General features: G+C 35.6%; 2 protein-coding genes across 3 annotated transcripts; one reads left to right on the top strand and one right to left on the bottom strand.

Annotated features, from left to right (window-relative positions):
• Window positions 1–740: 740 nt before the first annotated feature.
• Window positions 741–7,717, top strand: LOC110466284 (hematopoietic prostaglandin D synthase-like). The gene is made up of 5 exons (XM_021522691.1): window positions 741–915; window positions 1,394–1,486; window positions 4,370–4,497; window positions 4,783–4,893; window positions 5,573–7,717. Exons 1-5 carry the CDS (start codon window positions 783–785, stop codon window positions 5,735–5,737), a joined length of 630 nt encoding a protein of 209 aa, XP_021378366.1. The 5' UTR covers window positions 741–782; the 3' UTR covers window positions 5,738–7,717.
• LOC110466283 lies at window positions 6,217–12,986 on the bottom strand. 2 transcript variants are annotated; one of them, XM_021522689.1, is made up of 4 exons: window positions 12,886–12,986; window positions 10,581–10,994; window positions 9,622–9,734; window positions 6,217–9,235 (listed from the first exon to the last, which is right to left on the bottom strand). In XM_021522689.1, the coding sequence occupies exons 2-4, from the start codon at window positions 10,992–10,994 to the stop codon at window positions 7,801–7,803; spliced, it is 1,962 nt and encodes a 653-aa protein (XP_021378364.1). In that variant the 5' UTR covers window positions 12,886–12,986; the 3' UTR covers window positions 6,217–7,800. The 2 variants fall into 2 exon arrangements, with proteins under 2 accessions (XP_021378364.1, XP_021378363.1); XM_021522688.1 differs by having other exon boundaries at window positions 12,828–12,897.
• Window positions 12,987–19,139: the final 6,153 nt, after the last annotated feature.

The following is a 19,139-nucleotide window of genomic DNA, read 5'->3' as shown; positions in this document are numbered from 1 at the left end:
GCTGTAATTATCCCAACAAACACAACATTTGTGCAAAAAATGGTACCGTAAATCTTATGAAACCCATACAAACAACAAGTTTACAAACAATGGAAACACCTTCATGAACCTTACACAAACAACATTTGCACAAAGAATAGTACCACCATCTATGTGATTCCCACAAAAAAACAACAGGCGTTCTGGCAATCAAACAATCTTTATGAACACTTAACAAACAGCAGATGTACAAGAAGGCACCACCTTCATAAATAGTACAGAAAAAACCCAGGTGTACAAACAACGGCGACCCCTCCCCATGAACCCTGCGCAAACAGCATAACCCCCCCCCCCCCCAAACACACACACACACACACACACACCGCTCACATAAACAAGTGTTTTAGAATGGCACCACCGAATGGTACCACCGACATGAACTGGGGCACCACAGCCATTAACATCGGCATCAGTCAAATCAAATAAGCATGTAGGTGATCAATGAACTAAGACACAGTTAGCAAATTTTATTCGCGTCCCCATATTAAGTAATCATATCATGACAGCCATGAGACAATTGAAGCCTCTAAGAAATAGTTTGTTATCATGTTAACCTAATAATAAAAGCATCTTTGCCCTAATATCACATTTTGCTGATAGTTAACATTTATGTGTTAGTATTCCTGATACACACTTTAAGTGCATGTATTTGCATACTTATCTAACGTCGTTATCGGAAGGTCACATACATATACCTTTATCACAAGGCCTCGGCCACCAGTCGATCGCCAGCCACCACAGAGATGCCTACATACAAACTAATGTACTTCCCCGTCCGGGGGAGAGGTGAAATTATTCGTCTTGCCTTCGCGGCTGCTGGACAAACATTCGAAGATGAACTTGTCTCGATGGAAGACTGGCCTTCCCTGAAACCAAGTATGTAATAAATCGACATAGAATCATCAGGTTACAGTACATATTTTTTGCTCAGTATACATGTAGCTGTTTTCATAGTTTACACAATACATTTTACATGACCATGAGAGCGATGCGTAAAATACTTAAGGAAGATGACCAATACACGTTTTAGTTAAAGCTGACGAAGAAACCTACCTTAGGTCAGTAAGCAGACAAAACAAGAAGTCGTTCCAGTGCAGTTTTTACTACGTTATGTGAACTTTTTCTTGATTTCTTCTGTCAAATCTGGAAAGTCTTTAAGCTAATAATATATGTGTGTTTATTATTGTGTACAGTTTAAACCACTGGTTGAAAAGCATGCCATTTTAGACAAAATCAACCGCAGAAATCTAGACTTAATTATCTGTGACAAGTCGTGAGTATAATTATACGCACGTAACATCATCCCAATTAAAATGTGCGCATTTGTAACATGTGTTGTCTTGTTACCAAACAGAGGTGCCCACGGGACAAATACCAGTCCTGGAGGTGGACGGAAAGCAGTTATCTCAGAGTTTGGCCATAGCCCGGTACCTAGCAAGGGAGTTTGGTAAGCTTTTATGTGTAATAAAAACAAGAGAATAAGTGACAAATTCGAATTCAAAATTGATAAACCTTGCGCAAAATGTGAACAAAAAAAATATTTACTTGGAGATAGAGACCCTTAAAAAATTACAAAGATTATAAGACTAAGTGTTCCGGAAGAGTAAGTGTCCCCTGATTAATTGACGACACCCTCCGGATAAATTTAGGTCAAATCCAATAAAAGTCACGTGCTCGAATCGGGATCTCAGCTAACCACAATTCTCACCAATGAGTATAATAAAAAAAATCGACCTTCATATAACACAAAGAAATAGTATATTTTCCTATGCGATCTTGATTTCGACCATAAAAATTGTCCATCGTCTTTATCAACCTGCATCTTTTGAAACCCGTGTTGTAAGTTTATCAGTCAGCACATCTATCACGGAAGTCATGGTATTGGGAGCAATCTCTTGAATACCGAATCAGCTGTGACATGCAATCACCGGGGGTAAGACAAGCCTATATAAAACTGTGATGTAGTATCATTGGCATACACGATCATATTCATTAACGTCACTTAACGTCTCCATATGCGTCAAGAGAATTTCAAAAGGGAGATATCGAAATCATAAATTTGTCGATATTATTGTTTTATTTTATTTTATTGACCTATTGAAACATGTTCCTTTAAGAATATCCCATCAAAAGAAAGTCATTTGAAAGACAAGTTCGAAACGAGTCAAAAAGTAAACAACACTAGTATCTACAATGAATAAAAACAGCTGTGCTCTCAGCGAGAACAATACGTACTGCTACGTATGCCACGAGGTGGCGATAATATACTATACAGATAAAAACAACAATATTTGCATTTTCGTTGAATATGAATAACTACATTCGATACATTGTGAAACAGTAGGGTATTATCTGTCTGAAATTCATCAGTTGAAAATTATCCGTCTCACAAATGGTTGAAACAGGTGCAGAAGTGAAAAACTAATACGGCTAAGAGCCAGGGTGTCCTCCGTTAGATTGTATTGCCACATTAAAATGCAGCCACATACATTGTATACCTTATAGCATTGCTTAATACATAAGAACTTACAGAGAGACGTTGAAAAAAATAAGAATTGCAAAGAAAATAAGCATATAACACAAAGTGTAGTATTAACAGCGAGGTAACTCGTAAGTGTAGTATTAACAGCAAGGTAACTCGTAAGTGTACTGTAGTATTAACAGCGAGATAACTCGTAAGTGTAGTATTAACAGCGAGGTAACTCGTAAGTGTAGTATTAACAGCGAGGTAACTCGTAAGTGTAGTATTAACAGCGAGATAACTCGTAAGTGTAGTATTAACAGCGAGGTAACTCGTAAGTGTAGTCATCAAATCAAATAGTGTCATATTGAAATATCGCAAAAAGGTGTAAGTTCATATGGTTTGAAGCCCGGCTATATAAGCACTGGGGACAACCAGAATATTTGTATAATCATGAATTTGACAATTATGCACGTATTCACTGTCAGGGCGTTAGCATAGAGGTTGACCATACAATCATATGATCTGGATATATAGGCTTTTGCCTGCGTCCAGTATTATAATATGTTTAAAAGATATGTGACATTGTTGTTATTCTTGATGCAAAGAGAGATCATATAATCCTGATTAGACATTTATAACTAAAATATCGGGAGATTGTGTTTTGAGGTATTACAGAGGTCGTGAACATAGGAAGCATGTTGTTCCTCACCATTTGGAGATGTACGTACCGACTTTCCTTGTCTATTGCGTATTTACACTACTTAAAACCAAGTTTATATTTTGCAGTAACTGTGCTGTATGTGGTAACTGACGCGACAAACCCAAAACAGATCAAGTTTTACTGCCCGTTTTGAGATTCACGAGAACAAATCGGGAAGTTTCAGATATCTACTTTGCGTAAACTTCACACAGAAATACCGTTATTGCATCGCACAAATGTGATACGAATAAGTCATTTTTTCTGTAGTGCTTAAAACTCGACTTAAAGAAAACCACACGTTTCCTAAAATGTTCTGTAGTCTGTGATTCGTTGGACTTCAAAACCTTAGATTTTCTACCTAATAACTGATTTTGATATAGTATTCAACACTTTTTTGATTTCTTTTATAATCGTGACTAAATCGTTTCTTTTAAAACCTTCTCTTTAAAATACGCACTATATTGACGCCATATATATATATGTGTGTTATTTGCAACTTCGACGCCATTTTTTTTTTTGTCACCCGATAACTGCTATTGCTTGAGAATTATGGTTTGAGTTTTAAAATAAGTTACCACACTTCAATCTTATAAGGGGGGAACTTAGTGTAAAAAGTCCACCTCACTTTCACCGAATATAAATACATATCGCCAGTCTCCCTTTTACATTAACCTTCCAGTTTCTCACATGTTCTCTATCTGAAGTAACAAATACATAACTTTATTATTTCAATTGGAAAACTGTGTCCAGAACTACGGTCAAATTGAAAGTTAAGAAAATTTCCTTTTATTTTAGTCATGATTTTTTCAAAATTGAATTTAAGGAATAGTTGAGAAATGTTCGTGAACATGATTTTTTGTTTTTTGTTTTTTTGTTTTGCCATTAGCAATCAACACTTTCCTTTGATTTAATCATTTAAAATTAGTAGGTATTACATAATGTATGAACAATGCATATTTCAGACGATCGGCTATCATACATTACTTATCTATATACGTGCATGATGTTTTCAGATGCACCATCCGTGATATATAGAGTAAAAATGGCGGCAGGATATAATGATATAAATTTGTTGTTCTCTTTCAGTTTTCTTGTCATTCGAGCAGAAATACCTGCTGTAGACTTAAGTATAAAACTATTTAGATACTGTCCACGTTGCTTTTCAGATCTGTCAGGTCAGGGAAACCTGGAGCAGTGCCTAGTAGACCAGGTGGTTGACACTGCCGCGGATACATTTACGCAATTCTATGAATATTACAAGATACACGATCAAGAGACGGACAAGGACAAAAAGGTATACTTCCACTGTCGATCAGATGTGTTTTATCTTTATATTAGGGTTTATTCTTCTGGGCGTTTTTCTATTAGAATGATAACAGTGAGAAAAGGCTGATTTACATAAACAAAGTTACCATATGCACCACTTCGTTTACATGTTTTGGTGACGCTTCGACAAGTCATCCTAACCCTCTAACCCGTGTGCATTATCATTCTACTGTTTTCACAAGCGCTTTTGTATTTTTACTTTCGGTAGACTGGTCTGAATTACTTTATACGTCTTTTATATTATATTTGCCAGGAGGATCTCAAAAAGAAATTTGTAACGGAAAGTATTCCAAAGTTTGCCAGAATCTTCACAACTTTTATGGAAAACAGTGGAGGCAAAAATGGGTACTTTGTTGGATCTAAAGTAAGTCAATTAACACAAAAAAGACCTGATCGATTATTTACTTACACAATATTATTCATCGTGTATTCTTCGAAAACGTTATTGTATTTTTCAACCTTTTTATTACTTTGTCGATTATTTTTGTGAAGAGGTAATACATATTCTAGTTTACGTCCAACAAGCAACGAAAGAATACCTTCGCTGTTTTGCTGTAGTAATTGACAAAAAAGTATGATAGCTGTTTTAGTGTTTCCTCGAAAGATCGTAATATCTCGACGCCAATACCAAGGAATCTGACACTGTCTCATGGTAGGATAATTTGTAAATGGATGGTTGTATTTCTTCTCTAGACTGAGTGAATAAATGAAAATTTACACGGCATACAACCCACATCACTTCACCTACGCACGAAGCTGTATGAATGAGTGTAATTTGCTTTATAACTATTCATTTTGTTTTGTAAATAACTTAATTTTGAAAGCGTTATTAGAGAGAATCGAGGTATTATTTTCCATACCTCACTTTGTGTACCACGCTTTGGACGCACCCACACATGCACGCACTCTCGCAAACACACTAAGATAAAGGTTAAACACCTGCTAGACATATTTCATCACGATTCATATGTAAATTAATTCGAGGTAAATACATCCACAGAATATATAGTAGCTCATGTTTTTCACTTTATTCCCCTTTCTAGCTGACGTTAGCTGATCTGGCATGCCACGATATTTTTACAACCCTTATTCATTTAAATTCGGATGCTTTGAAAGACTTTCCAAAACTGGCGGCAAACCGCCAACAAGTTGAGGAGAACGAGAACATGAAGCTGTACCTGACAAAGCGCCCAGAGAGCTCCATATAGTGACTACATCAGGAGTTCGGCTGTTTTCAGTATGTTTTATATAATAGAAAACTGAAATTTATTGTAAACCTGATAAAACATAAATGCTAAGGTTATTGACGAGACAAATGTCATTTTCTTTCCTACAATAGGACATACATCTAACACAACGTAGGGTCGGCTACCACCTTTAATTTCCTTGTACAATATGTGCGATCATGTTATCTATGTGACTTGAAATAAAGAATACTTAAACCTTCACTACAAGTGTATTAACTTCTGTGTTTATTTAATTTATGAATGAATTTATTATCATATTAAGTGAATGCTTGTACAAGCAATATGCATAGGCATGAAGGTACGGTCATCATTAATGAAAGCTCCAACATACTACGTGCAGATGAACATTTGTACAATGTTGTAAAAATACATTGAAAATTGTCAAAAAGATGTGTTTTATTGTTATGTCTTAACATTAAAAATGAAAACATCAAGGTATTGTTTTAAATAAACTTTATTTCTACAAGCATCAGAAGGAAGACTCATCCAGCTAGTTTTAAACCTTACATGAATTATAAACTAATAAACAACACAACAACTAAAATGTCATAAATCCTAACAAATAAAAACATAATCAAACAATAAATAAAATCCAATGAGAGGACGAGCACGGGGCTACTACTCAATCAGAAAACAAAGGAGTTGTATACTAACCATCTTCATGAAGATGAAAGGCAACTACATACACAGAAAACACACGTGTTTAAAAAGAACATATAACAGCTAGAAAGAGAAAAAGCATTCATGTGTCAATATTTTTCAGAGAAACAGAGTGATATTCCCATAAATTTAAAGCATTATGTTACATGTACTCAATAACTTATTCCTTTCAAAATTACAACCTTATCAGTTTGGTTACCAAACATTCTATATATAATATTGCCTTTGGTAGATTTGGCTTTTGGAATCCTAACTTTTTTGACGTAGCTCTCATCGCTGATATCTCGCCGCGCGATGTTGATACCTTTAGTTACAAGTAAACAAATTCGGTCTCTTATTTTGTTTTAATCATTTAAGTACAAAGTAATATATGTGTTAATAATGTATTTAAATACGATTGGTTCCAAGGCAAGTTGGACGATTTTTAAATTTAATGTTTCAAATGATGGTGATGACAACAGTTTTGAAATGTGCTAGATCGGTCTGTAAGGTTTTCTTTGTAACTTAACTTTTCTTAATAGCTCCGGTTAACATCTGATGCAAGATAATTTACATTTAGATCCCCATACAGACCCGTTGATTTGTTTATTATTCAACAGAAACTGCATTTCACAATGATCACCCAGATATGCAATTTATCTTTCTATTTGTTCGAATTGACATCGAATGTCAAACATGTAAAACGTTTTAACGGACATATGTAGATTTTAGTTTTATGTTAATCTGAATGTGCCCCGTTTGAACACTATTGACAAAACACTTTGACGTAAACTGCTCGTGTGCATACTGTTATATTTGGTAGTGTATGGATATATTTATTGAATCTGTTTTCAGCACCCAAATGGTGCACTTTAAAGGGACGTGTTCACATCAGACTTTAACCATCATTAAACACATCGCACATTTGATATCTGGAAAGTTGTACCTAATTCAGTAGTTTTGTTTTGAAGTTACATAAAGATTAAAATTTGCGCTAATCACTGATTAAGCTAATCACCTTTTGAACAACTGGGCCCTGGTCGTCATCACCTAATACTGGCTTTTACCATTTATCATGTTACATAATTATATCATAGTGATGGTTTATAGACTACACATTCTAAAATCCTTTTCACATTATGAAGAAAAAGTACGGTTTTCACACTTCTGATGCGAAATAAAAAGCTTTTGGCTCTGAATATGTGCATCTATAGCATAAGTAGTTTTGCATAAAGCGACAGACGTGTCTGTCATTTATATACGAATTGAGACAGACCTCCAGGAAAGTTCGCTGTCAACAAATAGAAGAAAAAAAAAACATTTTTCGCTAAAAAGCAGGTAGACCACCTAACTATTATATACTCTTTGGTGTGAAAGTTTTGTGTTTATTTATTGTATTGTTGCCATGGCCAAGTTTCCTTACGGTTACAGTAGAACGCCAAGTACACGTTGGCAGCGTTCACCTCTGGGACTCCATCGCCATCAAAGCTCCATGTATTCAGGAGGGCATCTGCAAACGTATTCCCGTACTGTCCATTGGAATAGTTACCCATACGAATCGCGGCAGTACATGGTTTGTACATCCCATCCTCTCTACAGTAAGGCTTGCAGAGTCTTCCACAGGAGTCGTACGCCGAGATGAACGCTTCTGAAGGTTTATCCGTGGGTTTCCTAACGGGGACGTAAGTGTACCCTGCCGACAATGCAATTCTTTCATCCACTATAGTGTATTCCGTGGAAAAGCCATAGTAATTCAACCCGTAAACATTTACGAATATTTTGGTGGCGCCAGAGCCAGAGAGCTGGCACTTCCGATAGGTACCCATCTTACCATCATCTTCATTTCGTTTCAGTTCATCATACTGTTTCGAATCATAAATGTCCAAAGTCTCATTGGCTTCACCGTTTTCAACTCCGAACGACCTGAATATTTCTGCCATTTTCCTTTCATTGATAATTTTAATTGGAAGATAAACCCATTTGCTGGAATCAGCGGAGCCGTCAACGACAAATGTGTTTTGAATAGTTGTATCAAGCTTAAAGCAGCCATCTTCAACAGTGTCCTCCGTCTGACACGTTTCCGGCGTGGATGACATAAATGCACCAAACCTCTGCGCTAGTGATCGGTAGTTTCTTCTACGTGCTTTTGATACACATCTGCCTGTATCATGGTCACATATCAGCCATTTTGAATTGCAATGTGAAGATTTGTTTTTGGAACATGTAGGGCTCATATCATAGGTGTAAATGTCCCTTGTCCAGTTGCTAGAATACCCATCGATATTTTTGTACATACTAAACCCATTCATTGTCTGATCTGGATGATGTTTCTTAATTGTTGTTTCTGGATAGTCTTCGGAGGGATCGATCCCATTGGCCTCTTGCTTTTTCCTGAACATCCACCAGATGTAATCAATAAAAGCATGAAGCATGTAGAATAAAGGATCATGTGCTGCGGAGGTGAGTTCTCCCAAATGTCCGCTAACAAAACTGTGTATGTTTCCATGAAGTACCTCCAGGTTGTACTTAAGTTCCGCTGTTGGGATGGTTATCTCGGAAGTATAATTTCTCGAAAGGATATTTTCCACGTCATCGTAACTCATGAGCTCCCCACCATTATTAGTGTCTCGCTTTAGTTTACCAAATGAAGCATGGTTCCAGTCTTTAAATGGACCTTTATCGACCTCGCCTACACCAGTTCCTGCAAAACGAGCTGAAAACAGCGTGGACTTTGCTGGATTGTTCATTGCTTCATCCAACCTGCAATCCCAGTACGGAATTGTCACGTCAGGGTCCATTCTTCTAAGTGCGTCTTCATACCTAAACAAATATTAATAATGGAATTGGAATCGATTTTTTATTGTTGCTCACTTTTTTGTCGACGCAGAGAAAAACAAAAACAAAAAAAGTTTAAATTTATAAGTCAGGGTTTTAAACATCTTCCCCTCTATTAAAAAAAGTGGTTTAAACAATTTGGATTTCCAACTGTTTGCCCCCTAGCATAACCAACGAGACCTAGATAGACGAAACAGTTGTATGATGCGGTGTAATTTTTGACTTTTTGTATCTTTACCAAATTTTTAACTCTTATTGAAATTGCGCTTAACTTTGCACACACAACTCTCAATTGGTGCTTTTTTTGTTCAATTTGGAACACATTTATAAGTAAAAACATGTTCCCAGAAGCGAGATATGAAAAAACTTACATCATGAGATAAATTCGATGCCATCCTAGGAAATTAGGTCCTCCGTGCGCAGAATTCTGTACTTTCGCGTTGTGGTAATTAGCAATAGCATCGAATGTGTTCGGTTTCAGTCTCTGGATAGAAAAGAAAAACGTTGCATTAAAGAATCTTTCTTACCGTGTATGATACTATACTCTAGCTGTACGACATATTGTAAGCATACACATTTTAGCGCACTCAAATCAACAGATTAGAACATTGATGAATTGGCGTACCATCAAAATACGTAAACAATATACAGGAGCTTCTATTCACACAATCATAATTGAGAATAATACTTAGAACGCGGAAAGTGCTAAAATGAGACAACCGCTAAAATGTGTATGTTTACAGTACTTGGAAATATACATAATAATGTACATCTACAAATTCGTGTATTAGTGTAAGGTATTTGAGCAAAGAAGTAAAAGTGGCATTGCGGATAAAGGACTTTATGGCTTTTTCAGTATTTAACATTTCATAACTTCGTTTACGCCTTTTGTGGGGTGAATTTTTGGTGGACCAAACTATCTTCGATAAAATTTGGGTGAGTGCAGTTGTCTGCAAATTCCCGTACGGTCCCAGCAAACACGACTGCATTCTGCAACATGAACTTATATCTAAACTATGAGAAATATTTCTATTTCTAACCAATATACCAAAATTGCTCATCCGTTTATTGTCGTTATCTTATATTTTCCATCTTTGAACTCCTTTTACCTTCTGTTTGAACGGTTCCACCCTTTAACCATTTGTCCAGATGCCAATACTCTCCTTCATTCATATGAACAACGGATTTCAACAGTAGGATTCTAGCCATATTGTGCAAAATTTGGGTTGGAACATATTTGAGCAGGTATATAATACAAGCATAGGCGATGTAATTCCATTAACTTACATACCACTTATGTATTGTTCTCTTGGAAGAATAAAAAACGTACCTTATCTTGTTTAAGAGCTTTCACCGCCCTGTGATATTTCCGTCTTTCCTTGTCAGTTAACATGCGGTACTCTTTGCGGACGCGGAGGTTTCTGTATGGCGAAGCGGTCGTGGCGTCCGTGCTTCTTGTTTCACGTAATCGATTGATCCTCTCCGCCACGTCTTCCGAGATGTACTTCGAAATGTCTGGGTCAATATCTGGGCTCCATCTCTCCATTCCCGTCTCCCACAGATAACCTGACATACATGTGTGTAGCACAGACTGGCCAGCTATGTTAGTGAGGTTCTCCCTTTTTGCCCATTCCGAGAAACATTCTATCAGTCGAAGTGGTATGTCTATGTTATCAATACTAGATGCAACATGCCATATCAGAAGGTTGAACGTCAACCATCTCAACGGTTTGACATTGTCCATCTGCAAAATGATAGTGATTTAACATATCTTTCTAAGAAAAACATTTAATATGAATATCTTAATAATTTTACAAAAATGGTAGAGTTTCATTCAGTTATATTTGTACAACTTGTACAAGTGTTTATAATGAAAAATAAGCACAAAATTATTTACAACATAAATATTACTTATATACATATATGAAATTTTGATGAAGAAGAAAGATATCTGTCATTTGGCATCACTGTGATCGCTCTTAATGTTGGATTTTATCTTTATTGAATATACAAATATAAAACATTGAACGAGAAATGTTAATAAAAATATTAAAAAATATAGACATTTAATATTTTTTTCATGTACAATGAACGTTAACTTACATTGAAAATATGTGGTAATTTACATCATTTTATTACATACTTACTAATAAATACGGGTTTTTTGTATATGCGATACGACACAATTGCTCTAACCCATATCAGCCCACGCCGTATCACACCCCAAAACCCGTATCAGCCCCCGCCGTATCACACCCCAAAACCCGTATCAGCCCGCAAAACCCATATCACACCTCTTTTGGAAAAAAAATCGTTTTTCAATATTTCAAAAATAAAAATAAATCATAAGATAGTAGTTTTTATTAGTAAGTATGTAATAAACAGAATAAAACACGCCTTTTTCCATATAACACCCAGTATCAACCCTCGACCAATATCAGCCCTCGGGCCTTCGGCCCTTGGGCTGATATTGCAGTCTCGGGTTGATACTGGGTGTGATATGGAAAAAGGCATGTATTATTCTATATATATAGCCTATCATGTTGCAAGTACCACAACAAGGTAATTTATATGTTTTAAAGCAGATAATTACTTTCAAACGCAGATCTTGTTATCGTTATAATTAAAATATTAATTGTTTATTGAGATATGTAATTAACGCTTTGAAGCAGTTGTTATTAATTGTATCCAGGCCAAACTGACACGGAGTTGTGAGAATGAATGCTTGAACTAAATACTTCTACCAGTTAGTAACAGTTAGTAAGATTGCGCTATTCATGTATTTTGACAAAGTTCTTATATGTCGAATGTTATAATAATAAGAAATACACTTTTTATGTACTTAATACCTATACATCATTTAAACAGTACATTAAAAAATGGAATATTACCCCTGGTCAATTTATATCTAATTGATACTATAAATGCTGATGCTGTGACTCCAGTTATCCAGCTTATGTCGTTTTGAAATGTCGATAAGCATAAGCGCTTAAAATAATGTTCGTTTTTCAGATGCAATATGCACGATTTGTTCAACATCTAAGAAAATACCATGAACGAGCAAAATTTGTTGTTTCAGTTTCATTTTTCTCTCGAATTTAAAATCGGACATACATAAAGAATAGTACATATATTTATTACATTTTCATCTGTTTAGCAATTCGATAACAGAGCATCAGAGGTTACAAACAGAGCGCAACTATGAATATATCACATGCAAGAAAGAAAAGTGGATTAAAAAAAGAAAGAAAGAGAAATATACGGTACAAGGGAACATAAACAAAAATAAAAACATATTGAAATCAACCAGAAAAATGAAATATTGTATATGGCTGCAACGGAATGAACGGAATGAACGGAATTCATGTATCTGGCTGCAAAGGAACTTGTCATTAATTAACAACAGCAATAATTGCTGAAAACACTATTGTTTCATCTGTTATACACAAGCATGCTAAATAAACTACAAGGTTATATTACTTGAAGAAGTCATATTCTTCATTCGGATTTTAAGGTAAAAAGCATTAAATATGAACCATCATCTTACAAAGAAAAGTGCATTTACGTTTCTACATACCCTAAATATGGCCAGCTTAATGTGAGCCATAACGAAAAGCAGCTAACTGTTCACTTACCTTACCGACGCAACTCTCGCAGCAAACAGACCCGATCGTTTTATACAAGGGTGTGTTTAGAGCCTATTAACTCATCCCACGACCCTGTGAACTAATACGAGTTGAGTGTAAACATTCAATTTCAAATGCGCATGTTTAAAATATACCGGTTACATTATGAAATGTCATCTACGTTCCGGTAGTACGGTCAGGTACAGGAAAGATTAAAAGCCAGGTCATATGTTATTTGTAAAACTCCCTTCTTTTCCAATCGTTTTATAAGAGAAAATGTTTATGTTTCAAAATGAACACTATTTCGGTAACACATGTTTAATGAAATGATTGATCATCAAGCATGATACACCTGATTGGAATATCTAAGCGAGTAAAAATGTGCCTTCTGTTGATTGCTACGTAATGTGTTTCTTGTTAATCTATAAGACTAAGTATACATTGAACATGTAAACCAGACGTCGTCATCAACTGGCACGGTATCATTGCATGTATCAAATACAGTTTTCAAACAGGGGGAAGCTTAGGAATTTTCTAAAATAGAAGACGGTTTCCGGTTTCTACGAATAATGCTTTATGAGACAATTTGTTTCTGACGTTTCTGGTTGAAAAAAAATATTGCAATAGAATTAAGTGGGTGATGGCTGTTTATTATTCCTAGCCAAGATCTTTTATGTATTATTGTGAGCCGCCATTTTCCCTTGACAACTTTGGGAAACAGATAAGATAATTATCGGATCATTCAACATTCAGAAAAATTGATAAAAAAATTGACCTCGATGAACAGAATTTCAAATTTCGCGTTTATCTTCAAGAATTACATATATGAAACAGAACCAAATAAATGAATGAAATACTATCTTTTCAAAGTTGATTCACTTCTCCATAGAGTATATTAGACATCGCAATGTTTTGAGCAAAATTGTTTTGCTGGCCAATAAACTTCTTAGACAGGGTTTCCTACCAAAGTCACTACAATCTACAAATCAAGAAAAAGTAATAATCTCCTTTCATTTTCATATTTCATTAATAATTACTCATTCAAAAGATAACCCTGTTAAATAAAACATATACAAAAACTTTGACAGAGTTCCGGAATTCCTATTCAATTATGGTCAAATGTACTGTAAACGTACCTAAATTAGCGCACTCAAATCTTAGCGGAAAAGGGCAGTAGAAGTTATAAGTGTACTGTAAAACACGAAAACACAGGGACCTGAGAATTTGTTACAGCTGTATTTGGAACTAAACTAAGGTGTTCAGAGTAATTTTACATATTTCAGGGGTTTAGATCGACCTTCGGTGAAAAATGACACCCCAATGATTATATACGAGAAGGGTGGAAAGCGCTCGATGTCAAAAAGTCGATCCCACCTAACTTTCTTGCATCAAAAACAATATGTCTAGTTGATCTACGGAAAAGTGCCGTTGGAAAGATGGATAATTTTCCTTTTTTTTCTATATGCACGTAAAATGAATTCTCCTTCCACGGACATGATCTCCGTTTCCTCCAAAAACACACGCTATTTCAGAGTTTCAAAGTTTTTGCAGTCATCGTGCCACTTTTTGTATATAAATGAGGTTGATGTTAGTTTCGTGCCGAAACATGCAGTGTTGGTTGGTTTAGCAAAAACGTGGCTGTGTTAACAGCCAATCACCACAGGTCTCGGCACGTGACTGACGTCAACATCATTAATAGCCCTTACGATATTTCGAATTTCACATGGCGTGTATATATAGGGAAGCACACAAATTAACACCTAGCTCGTTCATGAGAAAATGGCGCCTGCAGATACTCGTATGTGTGCCGTCCGGGCGCCGGAAGTATCGGCCGATGCCCGTCCGGATATCGGGCGGGCGTCGGCCAAATATCCCACGGTCACTGCACAGTTTGCGGACATGGGGCGGCTACGTATACTGTACCTAACGATTGCCCTACGGCACCCGTCCGGAAACCGGTTGGTCTACACGACACCTGGGAGCATGTAAAATTGTACAAAATCCCAAGATGACCGTACGATGTCACAGGGAACCATAAGATAATCTTACGAAATCCTTGCGAGACACTTACGGTCCGAGACTGCCGGGTATGTTCCGATGAGATTGGGTAACAAATCAGGCGGACACCGGCAACTTTTATCTCCACGCTAAAAGCTCCCGGCGACCCGTGCGGTGTTTAAAAATCGATAGTGGACGATAATCTCCCGGCGTCCTAACGGTTTTCCGGCTTGCCGGCCGATTTTGGCCAAAAAACCTATCGCCCGGCCGCCTTTTCGGAAATCAGCCTAAATGTGACTGGGGTTAAAAATGTAAAATTACTCCAAACACCTTAGTTTAGGTCCAAATACAGCTGTTACAAATCTTCAGGTCTATGTGTTCTTAAGGTCATAGGAGTGTATTGCTAAGCGGAAATAGGAAGTACATCCCTAGTTGAAAACCCAATGTAGGGAGACAGTATCACAATTTCCGCATATTCTAATGTTTAATATTAAACTGATGAATATTGTATGTTGTTTATTGACAGAACAGTGTGTTCTTTCAATATTAAAGTATTTTAAAGCAATCCAGGCATTAATTCAGTTGTTTTTTTAATCAATAAGTCACATGTGTCCATTTTTCTGTACTTCAGGAAACCGGCTACCTATTTCAAGAACGATAACTCTTACATGCAATTACTATGTGTATATGGTTTTATTATAAAATGTCAATTTTTAATTGTTTATAGATAATTAATTTTACACAATTTCAGCATTTATGAAATTGATATACATAAATGCAATACTAATGTATGTCAATATCATTTTTATTGACATTATTTTGCAAAGAAATGTGTGTTTCATTTTTTTTTCAAAATTCACTAATTTTTACATAAATTTCCATTTGAAATCTTTAAAAAATTCTGACAACCTATATTTTTGGTGGCAGAAACTTTTCTCTACTTCAAAGCAATATAGCTACAAAATTTGAAGAAATTCTACTGAGAAATGGCGACACAATCCTATTACCTTAAATAGCAGCATTACAGTACTTATATCCATTTATGAGGGCAAATTCATTTTCTGAAATAGGCTATGACATTTATACACTTGATGTACAGCGGGTATATGGGAACAAAACCTATAACATCGACAAGTCAGGAATTACGTGGTTTTTTATTTTACATATATGTATGCGAGTGAGTTGTCATTAACTGTTCTGTGAAATCTTGCGTTTTTTGGAATGACTAGCATGAACTTTATGGTCTAATTTAAGCGGTGGACATAAATTAGCGAACAAAGCTTGAAACTGCTAACATTTATATACAATTAAAAATGTACTCCTAAGTATCTAATGCGTCAGAACAGAAGTTGATAGAAATATTGGAAATGTCTGGAAAATCAAAAAGATCATGAATAAAAATTATGATAAAAGATGACATGACGCATATTTTATGAATTTTACAAGGCGATTGCATTAAATCGATAAAATGTCATGAATGAAAAATAGAAAAAAATGGCGACACCTTGCGGCTGAAACATCATAAAATCACAGATTCGACAGCAGATGGTGTCGCTAGTGTAACACAAATAATTAATGAAATAACGATTATTGTTATCTAACTGAAAAACGGTGTGTACATTTTTAGCTAGTGTACTGAAATGCATAGTTTCGTAAGTGTACTGAAAAACTGTTTGGTGTTTGGTTGTACTGGAATACTGAGTGTTAATAGTGTACTGAAATACTGAGTGTTAATAGTGTACTGAAATACTGAGTGTTTGGTTGTACTGGAATACTGAGTGTTGTAAGTGTACTGAAATACTGAGTGTTTGGTTGTACTGGAATACTGAGTGTTAATAGTGTACTGAAATACTGAGTGTTAATAGTGTACTGAAATTCTGAGTGTTTGGTTGTACTGGAATACTGAGTGTTAATAGTGTTCTGGAATACTGAGTGTTGTAAGTGTACTGAAATACTGAATGTTGTTAGTGTACTGCAATACTGAATGTTGTTAGTGTCCTGAAATACTGAATGTTGTCAGTGTACTGAAATTCTGAACGTTGTTAGTGTACTGAAATGCTGAATGGTGTTAGTGTACTGAAATACGGAGTGTTGTTAGTGTACTGAAAGTCTGAATGTTGTTAGTGTACCGAAATTCTGAATGTTGTTACTGTACTGAAATACTGAATGTCGTTAGTGTACTGAAATACTAAATGTTGTTAGTGTACTGAATTTCTGAATGTCGTTAGTGTACTGAAATTCTGTATGTTGTTAGTGTACTGAAGTACTGAATGTTGTTAGTGTACTGCAATACTGAATGTTGTTAGTGAACTGAAATACTGAATGTTGGTACTGTAATGAAGTTCTGATTGTTGTTAGCGTACTGGAATACTGAATGTTGTTAGTGCACTGAAATTCTGAATGTTGCTAGTGTACTGAAATTCTGAACGTTGTTAGTGTACTGAAATTATGAATGTTGTTAGTGTACTAAAATACTGAATCTTGTTAATGTACTGAAATACCGAGTGTCGTTGGTGTACAGACAAATACTGAGTGTTGTTAGTGTACCGAAATTCTGAATGTTGTTAGTATACTGAAATACTGAGTGTTCTACGTGTACTGAAATACTGAATCTTGTTAATGTACTGAAATACCGTGTGTCGTTGGTGTACAGAGAAATACTGAATGTTATTAATGTATTGAAATACCGAGTGTCGTTGGTGTACAGACAAATACTGAGTGTTGTTAGTGTACTTAAATACTGAGTGTTGTTAGTGTACTTAAATACTGAGTGTTGTTAGCGTACTGAAATACTGAATGTTATTAATGTATTGAAATACCGAGTGTCGTTGGTGTACAGAGAAATACTGAATTTTATTAATGTACTGAAATACCGAGTGTCGTTGGTGTACAGAGAAATACTGAATGTTATTAATGTATTGAAATACCGAGTGTCGTTGGTGTACAGAGAAATACTGAATGTTATTAATGTATTGAAATACCGAGTGTCGTTGGTGTACAGAGAAATACTGAGGGTTGTTAGTGTACTGAAATTATGAATGTTGTTAGTGTACTGGAATTCTGAATGTTGTTAGTGTACTGGAATTCTGAATGTTGTTAGTGTAGTGAAATACTGAGCGTTGTTAGTATACTGAAATACTGAGTGTTGTTGGTGTACTGAAATTCTGAATGCTGTTAGTGTACTGAAATACGGAGTGTTGTTAGTGTACTGAATTTCTGAATGTCGTTAGTGTACTGAAATTCTGTATGTTGTTAGTGTACTGAATTTCTGAATGTCGTTAGTGTACTGAAATACTGATTGTTGTTAGTGTACTGAAATTGTGAATGTTGTTAGCGTACTGAAATACTGAGTGTTGTTAGTGTACTGAAATTATGAATGTTGTTAGTGTACTAAAATACTGAATCTTGTTAATGTACTGAAATACCGAGTGTCGTTGGTGTACAGACAAATACTGAGTGTTGTTAGTGTACCGAAATTCTGAATGTTGTTACTGTACTGAAATACTGAATGTTGATAGTGTACTGAAATACTGTGTGTTGTCAGGGTACTGAAATACTGAATGCTCTTAGTGTACTGAAATTCTGGATGTTGTTAGTGTACTGAAAGTCTGAATGTTGTTAGTGTACCGAAATTCTGAATGTTGTTATTGTACTGGAATACTGAATGTTGTTAGTGTACTGGAATTCTGAATGTTGTTAGTGAATGTTGTTAATGTACTGAAATCCCGTGTGTCGTTGGTGTACAGAGAAATACTGAATTTTATTAATGTACTGAAATACTGTGTGTTGTCGGTGTACTGAAATACTGAATGTCGTTAGTGTACTGAAATTCTGAACGTTGTTAGTGTACTGAAATTATGAATGTTGTTAGTGTACTGATGTACTGAATGTTGTTAGTGTACTGCAATACTGAATGTTGTTAGTGTACCGAAATTCTGAATGTTGTTAGCGTACTGAAATACTGAATGTTGTGAATGTACTGAAATACTGAGTGTTGTAAGTGAACTGAAATACTGAATGGTGTTAGTGTACTGAAATTCTGTATGTTGTTAGTGTACTGAAAGTCTGAATGTTGTTAGTGTACCGAAATACTGAATGTTGTTGGAGTACAGAGATACTGAGTGTTTGGTTGTACTTGAATACTAAGTGTTAATAGTGTTCTGGATTACTGAGTGTTGTAAGTGTACTAAAATACTGAATCTTGTTAATGTACTGAAATACTGTGGGTTGTCAGTGTACTGAAATTCTGAATGATGTTAGTGTAC

Source organism: Mizuhopecten yessoensis, unplaced genomic scaffold (genome assembly GCF_002113885.1).
Source record: "Mizuhopecten yessoensis strain PY_sf001 unplaced genomic scaffold, ASM211388v2 scaffold11127, whole genome shotgun sequence".
Classification (NCBI taxonomy): Eukaryota; Metazoa; Mollusca; class Bivalvia; order Pectinida; family Pectinidae; genus Mizuhopecten; species Mizuhopecten yessoensis.
This window is presented reverse-complemented; position numbering and strand designations above follow the sequence as displayed.